Genomic DNA, 14219 nt, shown 5'->3' with positions numbered 1-14219 from the left:
GTCCCGCTTCTCTCATCGCGACCGCCGCTGCCGTTGCTGTCTCAGCGCCGCAACCTCCTCCTTCTGACCACCGACGACGCTCGCCGGGCTCGGTGGCAGCTCTCCCGTGGCCCACTCCACCGGCTCTGGCCCCAGCTCAAACTCCAGCGTCCCGCCCCCGGCAAAGATATCATCCCACGTCACCCACGTCTTGTCCCACGCCTGTCCGTTGACGCGCAGGCTCTGGACGTAGTACACGTCCTCGGACCCACCCGTCGAGGTAATCTTCAACTCGCGACCACCACCAAGGGCGATGGTCAAGTCGGAAAACCAGGGTGAGCCGATGAGGAACGTTGTCTGGCCCGTAAGGGGGTAGAGACCAATCATGTTCCAGAGCAGCCAGGATTCCATTGCTCCCGCGTCCGAGTTCCCCGGTAACCCGTCCGGCGTGGGCTTGTAGTACGACTTGGCGACGAAGCGGGCGTGGCGCACGGCGAGGTGCTGCTTGTTGACAAAGTTGAAGAGGTACGGCGTGCCGAAGGAGGGCTCGTTGCCCGGGTTGAAGATTGTGTTGCCGAACGCGGCGTTGCCCGCGTACCCGCCCGGTTCAAACGTCTTTTCCAGGCGCGCGGCGTAGAGCTCGGGTCCGCCGGCGAGGTCGATGAGGTGCGCGGCGTCGTGGTGCGCGTTGAAGGTGTATTCCCACGGCGTGGCTTGGTAGTACGCCTCGGCCCAGTAGCAGCCGCCGCAGTCGAGGGGGTCTTGTGCCGGGAGGGGGAACGAGCCGTCTGCGTTGCGGGGGCCGAGGAAACCGTTGAAGCCGTGGGCCGTCATGTTTTCGTTCCAGTGGTTGCGCCAGTTGCGGGAGCGCTGTAGGTAGGCGTCCGCCGTGTCGTTCTGGCCCAGGCCCCGCGCGACTTGGGAGATGGCATAGTCGTTGACGGCATACTCTACCGCGCGGGTGACGGCGCGGGCGTAGGTTGGGGAGATGAAGCCGAGGTCGAGCCAGTCCGGGAGGGCGCCGCGGCCTTCCTTTGTGGATGAGGAGGGGTCGCGCGGGTCGTTGTTGGGTGGCGGGGGGGTTTCGCCGTTTGTGAGCATGGCGGCGAGGCCGTCCGTCCAGTCGACGGCGCCGCGGACGTTCTTGACGTAGGCGTCTGCGAGGACGTTGTCTGCGTTGGAGCCGCCCTGGACGGCGCCGTTGAAGAAGGAGGAGCGGGCGTCCGAGGCGTAGCCTGTGAAGCGCCAGATGTCGATTGTGGAGCGGATGAATTCTTCGTGGGCTTGGGGTTGGAGGATTTGGAGTAGGGATGTGGTGCAGCGGAACTTTGTGTGTTAGATGTTGGATCACGAGGGAAGAAGGGTAGGGAGAGACATACGGTATCCCAGAAGGTGAAGATGTCATCGTAGTACGGCTCGGACGACTCCCAGAGCGGGTTCTCGCCCGTCTTGTTGGTGGGGAGGAGATTCATAAAGTACAAGGCCGTGTACAGCTGGTCCAACTTGGTTGTGTTGGTCTCTGTCGTCGCCACTTTGGAGAGCACCTCTGTCGTCCACGCCTCGCGGGTTGCCGTCCTGACGGTCGAGAGGCTTGTCCCCGCGGGGATCTCGACGTTGACGTTGCGGCATGCTTGGGCGGTCGAGATGAAGGATACGCCGACGCGGGAGGTGACGGCCGGGTTAGCGAATGTGAAGACGGCACCTAGGCGCTGCGTGCGAGATCCGTACGAGGTCGCTTCATTGCCGTATGCGGAGAGGACGTCTGATGTGAGATCGGTGCCGAGGAAGGTTTTGAAGGAGGAGGGGTGCTGGTCAAAGTGGCCGCAGAAGAAGACTTTCCACTCGGCGGCGCGGTTCCAGCCCTGGTCCGAGGTCTCAGTCGTGGCTCGAGAACATGAAGGCGATGGACTTACATTATCGTAGTACCCGTATCCTTCGTAGTGAACCCCATCGCTGGTATCGAATACCTCGATTCCTCCGCCGAGGTAGTTTTGCCCGAGACCTTGCCCCCTGTACGATGGCAGAACATGCGAGACATCAACAATGATATTGTTGCTCGCGCCACTGCCATTGTTCCCAGGAAACGTGTACGCATACATCCCAGCCCTCTCCGAAGCCCCCAACTCCACCACGACCCCGGACCCGAGGAACGCCCTGTAATACCCGAGCTCCGTCTCATCCGGCCGGGCCCGGGTATCTGTGCTCTGGTTAACCTGGAGCGGGTTGTCGAGAACGCCTACCACGGGCATCTGGTTGACGACGCCGTACTTGGGCGCCCCGCCGGTACCCGACTCGTGGAGCATGGAGAAGCCGGTGACATTGCCGGCGGGGAGGTAGCCTGAGTAGGCGTCGACGCCGTTTTCGAGGTCCGGGCCTAGCTTGACCATGCCCAGCGGGCGGGAGACGCCCGGGAAGGTGTTTCCGCCTCCCACGGAGCCGGTCTGGGTGTCTGTTAGTCCTTGTGGTTCTACGGAGGCATTCTGTGTGAGTCTGGGAACCTCACGTCTGTTAGGACATGGCTGGCTAGGTCGGCGGACTGCGCTGCCACCAGGGTGGATGTGAGGTGGAGTAGAGCGGCTCGGCGCATCTTGATTATGGTCTCTTATGGATGAGTAACCCGATTCATACGAAACTCAAACAAGACACGGGATGAAGTAGTACCTTTATACTCTTGTTATCAACACAGTGAGCAAAGTTGATCCTCTGGATCTACTTCCCGATGACACCTCAATCTGATGACGCAAGATAAAAACGCAAATGAACGACAATGAGGGGAGTCTCATCAAAACGAAGGAATTCGACTCTCATGCGGAGGGCACGAAACGACGTTGCAGGAGCTTCCACGGGCCTAAGATCCAGTTGCTGTAAGGATCGTGAGAGGGAGAGGGGGGTAACGAGAGACATGCAACGTGCCGAAATGAGAGACTATGACTGGATCAGAGCCGTTGATGTGACGGTAGATGGAGGATAACGCCCCCGTAAAGATGCGAGGTCAAAAGAGAGAGTGTGAGAGAAGGCAGATAGATGAGAGCGTGGCCATTACTCTTCAAGACACACAAAGGAGATAGGTGAATACGGGCAAACAACCAGGAGCTTGGATGCGGTTCGGCACGGAAATGCCATGGTAGCGGCGCAAAGGTCTTGGTGTTTTGACTGGTTCGTCACAAGGGGGGAGCGTGGCATCGTAACCCACATCACGCTCGGCCGTCGCGTAGCTCCCCCCTGGTCTAGCTAGAACCGTAGGCGCCCGGCCGAGGGGGGCGGAAAAGACGGATGCGACCCCCAACATGTGGTAAAGTGGTTCTAGTATCTAATTGTCCGGGGTATCGTGCATGGGAAACGTCGCTCTTGTTGGAACTTGAGGTAGGGTTGCGGAAAGTAGACTTTCTGCCCCCAAAATCTTAGAATAAGATGCTCAAAGTATATTGTGAACCAACAGGTTGACAGGCACCTTGTGGAATTGAGTTTGGCTACGAAGATCAGGGGCCCCCAAAATGCCGAGACTCAAGTTCATTGGGGAAAAGGGAAACAGCTCCAACAGAGATAATGTCAGCCAGACGCTAGCGCATGTGGCGGGTTCTTATTATCTGAGACGGCGGCCGAGGTCACCCCCGCCGTGTCATTTGATTCGGCCCCGTGCCCGGAGTGACCCACTCCTTCGCGGCCCCCCGAGACACCCCCCGACGGGACTGCCCCTCCCCCCACCTTTTTCAGGAACGACTGAACACGAGCCACTGCCTCTTGACCACCTCACGTCTGGATAAGATGAATGTGAAGTGATGATCTGTTGTCGGGAGTAGCATATTTTGACTATGTTTCCTCGCATCTCCCTTCGGCGTTACGACTGGAAGAGCTCAGGCTGGCCGCTGCTGTGCGATGCAGGAGGTGATTCGACCAAGTGAGGGCCTATGAGGCGACTTTGCTAATGCACGTGTACATCTGCTAGATCTGAACAGTGCGGGCTTCGCATCCTTTGAATCTAGAGCTGGAGTTCGAGGTGCATCATTCGGATAGCCGGGTTTACTTCTTATCTAAAGTGAGTGTCTAGCATCGCTCAATTAACTTTTCTGGAATGACAGATCTAAAGAGCTCTTTCGAAGGTACCAGTCTCAAAACAAGCTTGGTCACCTTGAATGGCGTGCATGTATTTCAAATCAAGCTCAATGCTGCGACAGAACTTCAACTCCAGTCACACACTCATGTCTTCCCTCACAGCTCTTCTTCTTCAAACCATGAAGACTGTTCAAAACGTAAAGCCATTTCGTCGAGTGCCCTTACAGAATCTGGCATGTATGAAGGGGAAAACATCGAAAGAAGCTCTCGTGGCTCACACACTCCAAGGTACTTAGGTACTTACGCAGTGGTGACAGACTTTGTGGTGGGGTTCTCACGTGACCAGAAAGGTCTGCTCGGCCCCACCACGAAATTTATCCGACATGGGAAGCGGTGTGAGAATTTTGTCGCTTCCAACGTCGGTGAGCCGTGGCAGAATCTGTGAATCGCATCGCATCGCGCAGGTCCAGCCCACGTTATCGTTCATTGTCGCCCGCTGGTAAAAGCCTTGCGAGGCATTTCTTGACCGGTGGCGTCTCTGACCTGCTCCGTATCGAACAGTCAATCGCCTCGGCATCTCAGATTGCTGGTCCGTTGCCAATTCCTACATATCGACCTCGAAGGCAGAATTTCTTGGGCGGTCACCACCACTCTGCGGTGTGCTGAATCTCAAGTATCGAGCTGTAAGAGGTCAACGAACCAAGTTTGCGCCAAAAACAGCAACTCCCTTGGATTATTCAGCCTGGAATACGCGCCAAAGACTACATCATGGGTCGAAAACCAAACCCCGTGGTGGGGGAATATTTCACCCGGGGCCCCAAACTTCCTGATTCCAGCAACCGATACCCTCACACCTGCAAGTTGTGTGGTGAAAACTTCCCAAAGGGTCGAGGCGAGGTCCTACACAAGCACATTACGGAAAAGTGCCCAGCCATCACACCTGAAGAACGCATCAACGCCGCACTCGGTTTTGCCGGACTTCACTCCGGCTCATCAGCCCCGCGATCAATGAATCTACCACTCAACCAGCTCGACGTCGCCGTCGCCGAGGTCGCCCCCGAAGCACCTGAGAACTGGTCTGCCCTCCGAACTCTCGCGGAAGCATCGCGACAAGTTGGAGAGAATGAGATGGGGGCGCCTTCAGCACTTGGTCGCGACCGATCCGAGTCCGCGGTTCGACAACTCGGAATCGGCTTTGAAGTCCAAGAGCAATTCACCCTCGAGAACCCGCCCTGCAGTTACGAAAATCGACCTGGTCGTGAGCGGAAGGGTGTGTAATTTTTTCTTTACTTCCATTCTCTTTGTTCACAAGGAAGGAGCGTTGCTTCATCTCACCTCATTAATCCGACTCAAACTCAGATCGCGAACTCAGATGAGCTAACTTTCACAGAATCCACCTCAAATGACAGCACCAACCCTCTCAGCTTCCTCACTACTGAAGAAAAGATGGAACACTTGCAGGCTGCCACTCAGCATCCAAACGACCCGCCTTTGGATTCATCAGATCTCACCGTCGCTGCCGTGGCCACTGCCCGTCTTACTCATTCCCTCATGGATCCTGAATTGCCTACTGCCGAGCACGGCGACCCGCTTCAAGTCGCCAGCCCTGTGATGGGATCAAACGAGACACTCAAGCCAGACGCCGCTGTCCCTATCGAACCCCTCCCGGTACAAGCTATGCCTCAGCAACTCCAGCAGCCTCAGCAACCAGAGCAACAACCTCAACAACCCTGGGGCGAGATGACTTACATGACTACGAACCACATCCCCACAGTAGCAACTCACGTGGCCCCAACGTTGCCTCCTCCCAACAGAGGCGGCACTCGTATGCCAATCGGCAACGGAACGCAGAGCGAGCACAAGCGCAAGGCCTACAACCCGCTCCGGCGCAAGGAGGTCCAGGCCGCTCGTAAGAAGGGCGCTTGCATAAGATGCCGTATTCTCCGCAAGACCTGTGGCACCAATGATCCCTGCGACCAATGCCGAAAGATCCAAGGCCCGCGTCACTGGACCTACCCCTGCGTTCGCACTCGTCTGAACCAAGAGCTTACCCTCTACTCGGCCGCCTTGATAGTGGTCCTGGCGCAGACTAGGGTCAAGCACGCCAGACAGAAATACCAGCTGCTCTCCAACGGCACCTCTCTCGTCGTCTCTTTGTGGGAGGATAGCCCGAGCCTGACGCTCGCCGCTCTGCTTACCCCCCGCCCGCAGCCTCCTGTAGCCGAGGGCGAGACGGAAGAGCAGACGGCGAGCCCAGACACAAAGACGGACTTTCGAGTCGTCATGATTGACCAAGACAAGGAGGACCTCCCCGCCCGTATGGAGGAGTTCTTGAAGTTGATTCTGCCGACGCTCATCGAGCGCGAGCCCTCCCACTTCATGCAAGTCGTCTTGGCGGCCGCGCAAAGGTTTCCCGACAACAAGGCGACGGGCAAGAACTTGAAGCTCGCCATTGAGCTCTGGGGTCTCATTGAAATTCTCGACCGAGAGCGAGGCTGGTGCATATCTGAAGAGCGCCAGGGCGTCGTCGTACCCATTGGCCCCGAAGAGTTTGCCGGCACCGACGACCAGGACATTTACAACCTCATCACCTTCCAGCTATCCGCCGCCACGGAGCGCAAGGCCAACAACGTCTCGAACAAGCTCATCAGTGAGCTTCAGCGCTGCCTGGAAAACGGCAAGGCCAAGATCAACTTTGACGTGTACCTTTCCATCCTCATCCTCCTCCACTGCCTGGAAAAAACCACCTGGACCTTCAAGGTGTGGGAGATGGACGACTTCCGCCAGCGCTGGCCCCTCGACCGCCCTCCCACCATGTACGTCAACCAGGGCCGGGACATTGCCGACCTCTTGAAGATGCTCCTCACGCTTCGAAAGTCTCACCCCAAGACGTTCCGGACACTTGATGGCCGGCTCAGCGTCGTCGACCTCGGCGAATCGGACTTTGACATCATGGCCGAGTTCTTCCAGGCCCTGAACCTCGAGTGTAAGTTTGAATTTCCCTGGGTTATGAGAAGTAAGCTGACCGCCTCTCTTAGACGACGATGTTGTCCGCAAGCTCGAAACCTGCGCCTTCAGCCCGGAGACCTCACGCTCCCTCGAACTGCACTTTTGCAGCCATGTCCTGCTTCCCCCTAAGGAAGGCGACCATGGACACCACCACGCCGTCACGGCCTCCAGCTCCGGCCACAGCACACCTCCGCCCCCTCACCCTCACGCTCCGCCACACCCTTCCACCGTCCCCGTGGCCTCAGCCTCCCCAGTTCCCGTCCCCGACACCCCCATGACGGGAGCCTCTCCCACCGCCCCTACCCCCACAGAGTCGCTGCCGACTGATCTGCCCTAGTATGGGGATTGGTCGTGGCGGCATTACACCGGACAGTAAGCTGCTGCTGATACAAATACAAAGAGGCAGTGTCCTGCTTGCGTTCATCACGCACGCACAATTCACGATGAATGACTGAAACGAAAAAAAAAGATACCTTTTCAAGGAAACACAAAAAAAAGCACCCTTAATGAATGTACGACTACTATCACCACCACAACCACCATCTCCATCGGAGACATGTCTTCATTGGCGACATGAAAGCAAACCCCATACAAAGGAACCAAAAAAGGAAACCACAGGACTTGGGTTGGCAGAAAGACTTTTGGCACTTTGGGAACAAGGGACTCATGGAAAAGCAAAAAAAAGTTTTCACAGTTGGCTTCTTCTCTTTAGATAGATGGGGTTGTCGTAAAAGACACACCAAAAGTTCACTTAGAATTCGTCACGGTAGATAGATACCCCCCTTTTAAGTCAAGATCACATTTTCTGCCCTCAACTTCACACCTCACTGCATCGTGACCACGTACATTGAATCCGTTTGTTTATTGCAAAACATGGGCTATCCGACATTGAACATTTCATCACTCATGCGCCCGCCCCAATCTGGCAGGGCGCGATTCTTCCCCAAGCGCAATGTAGGCCCAGGGCATCACACCCCGGAACCTCCAATACCTCCCAACCCAAAGGCTCTCTCATAACCAATTCATCCCCTACAACCTAATCATAGGCCCAGATACCTGACTTTCTCATTCTGCACTGAGGAGGGGGCCACTAGCCCTTGATACTCGCCGCAGAGTCACCGGTGCCCGTCCTCGAGGGTCCGATGCCGGGCCGCTTGATCTTCCTGAAACACGTAAACTCGTTCTTGCTCGCCTCGCGCAGTCGCTTCAACACGCTCCTCATCTCGGGAAGCTCGCTCTGCAGGCGCGCGCGCGCGTCGTTATCGGTGCGCCCATCGAGCTCCTGGTAAATCTCGCTCTGGAGCGCCGAGGCACGGTCGGTGGTGTACTGGCTGAGCGTCTGGGCGACGAACTCGACGTCCAAGGTGGCCTGCATCAGCGCCTCGAGGGTGTATCTCTGTCGCGTGCGGAACGCCTCGAGAAGCTCACGGCTGGTTTGCTCGAGGAGGTACGAGAGCACCTGCGAGGTGAGCGTGGGTGCCGTGGTCGAGACTTGGGTGTGGACGAGCACGAGACTGAGGAGAGCTTCGTAGACGTAGGGTCTCGCTTCCCGCGGTTTCTGGCCCACCTCGGGGACCCAGTCGGGCGAGGCAACCCCGGCTCTGACAATGTTGCGCAGCTCCTCAATGGATGGGCGGGTGTATGATTGGAAGAGCCTAGCGTCAATCTGGCCCAGAACATCCTTGATCGTTTTGGATTCATCGCTTAGTTTGACCGAGAAGGCATTCTCAAACTGCGAGTTGAGACTCGGCACGACCTTGGCGCGGAGTGACTGCAAATTGCTGAGAGTAAGGAGCATACGGACGTTCTATACAGTATGTTAATAGGTAGTTCTTCCAAAATGATACAAGTCAAACTCACCCTGTCTCCCGCGTCGAGTGTCGCTCTTCCGCCGCTGGGAGCGGGTGCGGCGGAGGCGACAATGGTGCCGTCCATATCCGTTGTCCAATCGTCGTCGGCCTTCTTGACAGATCGCTCGGCGTTCTCCACCATGCCGCTCAACGCCTTATAGAGCGTCGTGACGTACTGGCTTCTGACCATCTGCAAGAGTTTACTAGGCGGTGGGAGGACAATATCCCCCGCACCAGGCTTTGACATGGCTTCGGATATGTACAGGATCTTCTGCATGCCTGTAAGCAACGCGCCTTCAAAGGCGGAAAAGCTCGAGGGCATGCGGGTGAGGTCGCCCAGCTCGGGTGATCGGTACCAGTCCTCGACGAACTTGATATTCTCAGCGTCCTTGTTCCATGCTGCGCAAAGAGCGGTGACGCATCGTTCTCTGGAAATGTTGACAAGCGTCTTGAGCCTGTCCAAGACGCCAGGGTCCAGTCCATTCGCGACGGGGCCGATGCTCGCCAAGTCGGACGCGCCCGAACCTACCAGGGCGAGCATCTTGGAAAGGTAGTGGACACCACTGACGGAATTGGACCACGGAGGCCAAAACGCTAGCTTCTCCCACGTCTCGCCGCGCTTGGGCGAAGGAGGAGGAATGTTGTTAGGGTCGAGGTTCAGCCGAGGATCCAAAAACCCGGTGGGTGTGAGGTTTCCGGCTCCTGCAGAGGGCGGACTCTTGGGTGATAGGGGGAGGGGCGAGAAGAGCAACGAGATATCCTCGGGTGGCGGGCCCGCGAAAAAGGCAAAGACTGTTTCGCGAATCAAGTCGACTAGCTCCAGCGTGCCCTTTTGCAAATCTCCAGCACGCTCCTCTGGTAGCTGGTGATGGACTTGCGATTCTCCATTGTACCCCAAAGGCAGCGTGCGCTGGATCTTGCCCTCCAGGAAGCCTTGAACCGTCTGCCAAAAGTCCAACACCTCTCCCAGGATGCCTTGAGCCGATAGGATACTCGATAAGAACGCCAGCATCTTTTCCCACAGCTCTATAACGTCGGCGGAGTCAGCCGAGGCTATCTTATTCTCCACGGCCGCGCGCCCCAGAGACCGCAGATGCGATGCAACCGCGTGCGCTCCGGGCTTGTCGGCGTTGGCCAGGCGTCGTCGGAGTACTTCCACCTCGACCTTGGAGCGGTCTGACGTTGACTGAATCTTGCCCTTGAGGTGGTCGTACCGACTAAGCAGCCAGACCCAGATGGGGTTGTCGTCGACGCCCAGCTCGAGAAGCAGACTAATCAACTCCATGTGCTGGTCTTGCTGGCCCAGGTTGTCAGCCTTGGAGACGCCGTGGAGGGTGACGAGCTTCCGCCAGACATCCCGTTTGAAGGCCTGGATCTGCTCGTCCACATCGTGCCATATGCGTGCCGCCAAAACGATCTGATAGATGTCGGTTTGGCTCGAAGAGCCCGCAGCGGCGTTGGCAGCCAGTGCTCTTGCATCGTCTGAGAACTTGCGCGCCTTGTTGTACTCCTCCACGAGACTCTCGTAGTCTCTTCGTTTGATGCTCTCGGCAATGGCAGAGCTAAGTTCGACGTACTCCTTGAACTGATCCAGGTTCGCCGACACGACCTTGAGATTCTCCTCCTTCTCACGTCCTCCCAGCGCCGGACCCCACACATCTTCCGCCTTGGCAGAGACGTCCAGAAGAGGCGCCTTGATTCCCGAGACTCCGTACTCGCTTTCCTTGACCAGGGCGTTCTTCTTACGAGCGTCCGAGGTGGGGGATCCGAGGGACGCGGCGAGGTTCATGCCGCCGTTGCTGCCTCGGAAGCTGCTGCGACTCGCGTGGCGGGAGTGAGCTCGAGCACGGCCCGTGGTTGGCGGCGGAGGCGGCTCGGCGCCGCGATACTTCATCTCCTTGTACACATTATCAATGGTAGCCTTGGCCTTGACGAAGCGCTCAAAGTTGGTCTCCACCAGAACCTTAAGTGATGCGGATTTTTGATCGATTGACTGAGACAGCATGTCCAGGCCGGTCAACAAGCTTTGGGTGTCGGCAGTCGCGTGCATTTGCGAGAGGAACAAGGCGGGAGAGAAGGTGGTCGAGGACAGGAGGAATCGATTGCCTGGACGCATGTCAGTCTTGCTGGTCATTATCACAATATCGAGCCCACGTACGCAAGCGCGGATCGTCCTGAATGGGGACTCCCAGCTGGCGGAGGGTCCTGACGACACTGTCGGTGGTGCCCAAGGGATCGGGCTCGTCGCGCTGGACAATGTTGGCGACACCTCCCTTGTCCGACTGGGCGCCGGGGATTATGCTGCGTCGGTCACTGACGGCTCTCTCGAGTGCCTGGTATCGCGACTTGCGGCGCTGCAGCTTCGCCTTCTTCTCGTCCTTGGCCTCGTCCTCATCGTCGGATGCATCGCTCTGGTTCTTCTCGGCTGGCCATTCGTCAGGGTAAGGGTTGGGAAGCTGGTAAAAATCCAGGATAGTTCTCTCGTAATCTGACGACATTATGGGGTATCGGTATCTCGGACTGTGGTGTTTCGTAAAGGGGGAAAGCGATCGTGGTTCTAGCCGTCCGAGGAACGGCTGGGGACTCGGCGAGGGAGCTTGCAGCTTGCAGTTGCAGTACGTGTAGCCGTTTCAAAGGTACAAGGTGAATAATTCCATTGGCCAAAGATGAACGATTGACAATGCCACACAGAGGCAACCGGGGTGCCGGAGGTGCAAAAAGCACTGCGCAAGTGCAACAAAGTGAGGTGCAACTTGATGGTGAATTGTTCGTGTTCAGTTCCAGGTGGCAGCTAGGTCACTGCTCAAAGGTAGAGAGGTTCCTTGGTGACAACGGCGCAGCCCACTTGGTGCTTTCTGGCACACACCGAGGACACCTCGCTCACCGAAGCATAGCTGGGTTTTGCAAGGTGAGTTCGGTCAGACCGGTCATTGATCGGCCGGAAAAGTCCATGTCCGCTGCTGCCACCCGAAGAAAAGTTGAAGAGTGGGGTCAGCTGAGCCACGGTGTGTGGCAGGTGTGGCTCAATGTGTGGCTAAACCTTCGGCAGCAGTCGGTGCTAGGAGGTCGGTCATCGATAATCCCGCGGGATGTTTTCTTATGCCTTTGAAGACACGCCGCCGCTTTACGGGGGATCCCACTTTCGGAATGTTCAACCTCGGATAAAGACAACTCAGGGAACAAGTACTATGGAGATGTACAAGACTGTATAGAAAGCCACATTCACATCTTTCAGAAAACGTCGTTTTCAGTTCTGTAGAGTTCTCAAGATGGTAGAATATAAAACATCATGAATGCATAGAAAGCCAATCAAGAAGTTTTTGTTTTTCTGCAGCAGAGCCGCTTACACCTGCCGGTGCAGCCAAGATCCCTGCGGTAAAGCGGCGGTTTATTTTCTCACCTGTCAAATCCGGCTGGCCGCCGCTGGCGTCTCTGCTACTAACACTTCCTTCTCCCGACCTTAAATTTCCCGTCTCCCGATAAACGACCAATCCTTCCCACCCGACCACTCTCCTCCGCCTCCACGTATCCTTCAACACCAAAGGACTCTAGACACGATGCTGGCCGCCCGTACTTTCGCTGCGCCTCTTCGGCAGCAGGCCATGCGCGCCGCTCCCCGCGCCGCCGCCGTCTCTCAGTTCCAGGTGCGCGCAATTCCTCCATCCTGTTCCTTGCCGTCCCGCGATCCCGCCCGCCCGCCGGTGACGATTCGACGATGCAACACGGGCAGAGCCTCGACTGCAGGCCGGCCATTCAAACAGAACCCAATTGCTGACAGTTGTATAGAACTCCAGATTCTACTCGAGCGAGCGTGTCGCCAAGTTCCACGGTGTCAAGGACTCCAATGTATGCCATTTCCCTCCTCCGTTACTACCCGCCCCATAAAATTTTACGCGCAAAGGAAAGACCTCGGCTTTGTTGTTTGTTGGCGCACCCCGACCTCGACAATGACACTGCATTCTCTGCTCTTGAACGCACATGTCACTCGTCATGTGCAGATGGACGGGTACTCGAGCAACAACAATGCCCCGAATCGGCCCTTTGCGCAGCCCAAAATCACTCAATTGGCGATGGTCAAATCTGCGACATCTACATGCCTTCAAGACAAAACTAATCACCAATCTTGTATAGGGCAACTACCCCGTCTCCCTGATCGAGGGTGACGGTATCGGTCCCGAGATCTCCCAGGCCGTCAAGGACATCTTTGCCGCGGCCAAGGCCCCCGTTACCTGGGAGCCCGTCGATGTCACCCCCATCCTCAAGGACGGCAAGACCGCCATCCCCGATGCCGCCATTGAGAGCATCAAGCGCAACAAGGTCGCCCTCAAGGGACCCCTCGCCGTATGTGTTTACCGACCATGAGCCATTCTCTTCCCATTCTAACTTGAACATGCAGACCCCCATTGGCAAGGGCCACGTCTCCCTGAACCTGACTCTCCGCCGCACCTTCAACCTGTTCGCCAACCTCCGTCCCTGCCGATCCGTCGCTGGCTACAAGACCCCCTACGACAACGTCGACACCGTCCTCATCCGTGAGAACACCGAGGGTGAATACTCTGGTATTGAGCACGTCGTCGTCGACGGTGTCGTCCAGTCCATCAAGCTCATCACCCGCGAGGCTTCCGAGCGCGTCCTCCGCTTCGCCTTCCAGCAGGCCCAGGAGATTGGCCGCAAGAAGGTCCGCGTCGTCCACAAGGCCACCATCATGAAGATGTCCGACGGTCTCTTCCTCAAGACCGCCCGCGACGTCGCCAAGGACTTCCCCGAGATCGAGTTCGACGCCGAGCTCCTCGACAACACCTGCCTGAAGATGGTCACCGACCCCCTCCCCTACAACGACAAGGTCCTCGTCATGCCCAACCTGTACGGTGACATTCTCTCCGACATGTGCGCCGGTCTCATTGGTGGTCTCGGTCTCACCCCCTCCGGCAACATTGGTGACGAGTGCTCCATCTTCGAGGCCGTCCACGGCTCCGCCCCCGACATTGCCGGAAAGGGCCTGGCCAACCCCACCGCTCTGCTCCTCAGCTCCATGATGATGCTGAGACACATGAGCCTCGGCGAGTACGCCGACAGAATCGAGAAGGCCGCTTTTGATACCCTCGCGGAAGGAAAGGCCCTCACCGGCGACTTGGGCGGCAAGGCCAAGACTAACGAGTTTGCCGGCGCCATCATTTCCAAGTTGTAGATACCTACTACCCCTGTAGACTGTACGATCTTAGACAACGGATATTACCTCCTGTTTCCTTTAACGTTAGCCATAGTCGTTCAATGAGTTCATGAGCTCCAACAAAATCTGGTGTTTTCGTTCCTGTGGTTTCGGGCTGT

The 14219-nt window shown here is 57.1% G+C and overlaps 6 protein-coding genes across 6 annotated transcripts; 3 read left to right on the top strand and 3 right to left on the bottom strand.

Moving 5' to 3' along the window:
- Positions 1 to 12: 12 nt before the first annotated feature.
- CLUP02_17311 (glycosyl hydrolase family 92) lies at positions 13 to 2566 on the bottom strand (the record flags this gene model as incomplete). Its single annotated transcript, XM_049296224.1, has 3 exons — positions 13 to 1305; positions 1359 to 2420; positions 2483 to 2566. 3 exons carry the CDS (start codon positions 2564 to 2566, stop codon positions 13 to 15), a joined length of 2439 nt encoding a protein of 812 aa, XP_049137448.1.
- Positions 2567 to 2783: 217 nt separating this feature from the next.
- CLUP02_17310 (uncharacterized protein) lies at positions 2784 to 3493 on the bottom strand (the record flags this gene model as incomplete). Its single annotated transcript, XM_049296223.1, has 3 exons — positions 2784 to 2841; positions 2935 to 3132; positions 3417 to 3493. The coding sequence occupies 3 exons, from the start codon at positions 3491 to 3493 to the stop codon at positions 2784 to 2786; spliced, it is 333 nt and encodes a 110-aa protein (XP_049137447.1).
- A 1307-nt stretch (positions 3494 to 4800) lies between these two features.
- Positions 4801 to 7378, top strand: CLUP02_17309 (uncharacterized protein; the record flags this gene model as incomplete). Its single annotated transcript, XM_049296222.1, has 3 exons — positions 4801 to 5290; positions 5345 to 7018; positions 7071 to 7378. The coding sequence occupies 3 exons, from the start codon at positions 4801 to 4803 to the stop codon at positions 7376 to 7378; spliced, it is 2472 nt and encodes an 823-aa protein (XP_049137446.1).
- Positions 7379 to 8131: 753 nt separating this feature from the next.
- Positions 8132 to 11389, bottom strand: CLUP02_17308 (exocyst complex component Sec5; the record flags this gene model as incomplete). Its single annotated transcript, XM_049296221.1, has 3 exons — positions 8132 to 8848; positions 8902 to 10997; positions 11050 to 11389. 3 exons carry the CDS (start codon positions 11387 to 11389, stop codon positions 8132 to 8134), a joined length of 3153 nt encoding a protein of 1050 aa, XP_049137445.1.
- Positions 11390 to 12184: 795 nt separating this feature from the next.
- CLUP02_17307 (uncharacterized protein) lies at positions 12185 to 12355 on the top strand (the record flags this gene model as incomplete). Its single annotated transcript, XM_049296220.1, has 1 exon — positions 12185 to 12355. The coding sequence occupies one exon, from the start codon at positions 12185 to 12187 to the stop codon at positions 12353 to 12355; it is 171 nt and encodes a 56-aa protein (XP_049137444.1).
- Positions 12356 to 12448: 93 nt separating this feature from the next.
- CLUP02_17306 (isocitrate dehydrogenase subunit 2) lies at positions 12449 to 14079 on the top strand (the record flags this gene model as incomplete). Its single annotated transcript, XM_049296219.1, has 4 exons — positions 12449 to 12535; positions 12678 to 12737; positions 13023 to 13232; positions 13288 to 14079. 4 exons carry the CDS (start codon positions 12449 to 12451, stop codon positions 14077 to 14079), a joined length of 1149 nt encoding a protein of 382 aa, XP_049137443.1.
- Positions 14080 to 14219: the final 140 nt, after the last annotated feature.

This window comes from Colletotrichum lupini, chromosome 10 (assembly GCF_023278565.1).
Source record: "Colletotrichum lupini chromosome 10, complete sequence".
In the NCBI taxonomy this organism is placed as follows: Eukaryota; Fungi; Ascomycota; class Sordariomycetes; order Glomerellales; family Glomerellaceae; genus Colletotrichum; species Colletotrichum lupini.
Note: the sequence above shows the minus strand (reverse complement) of the source record. Positions and strands in the feature narration are given on the sequence as shown.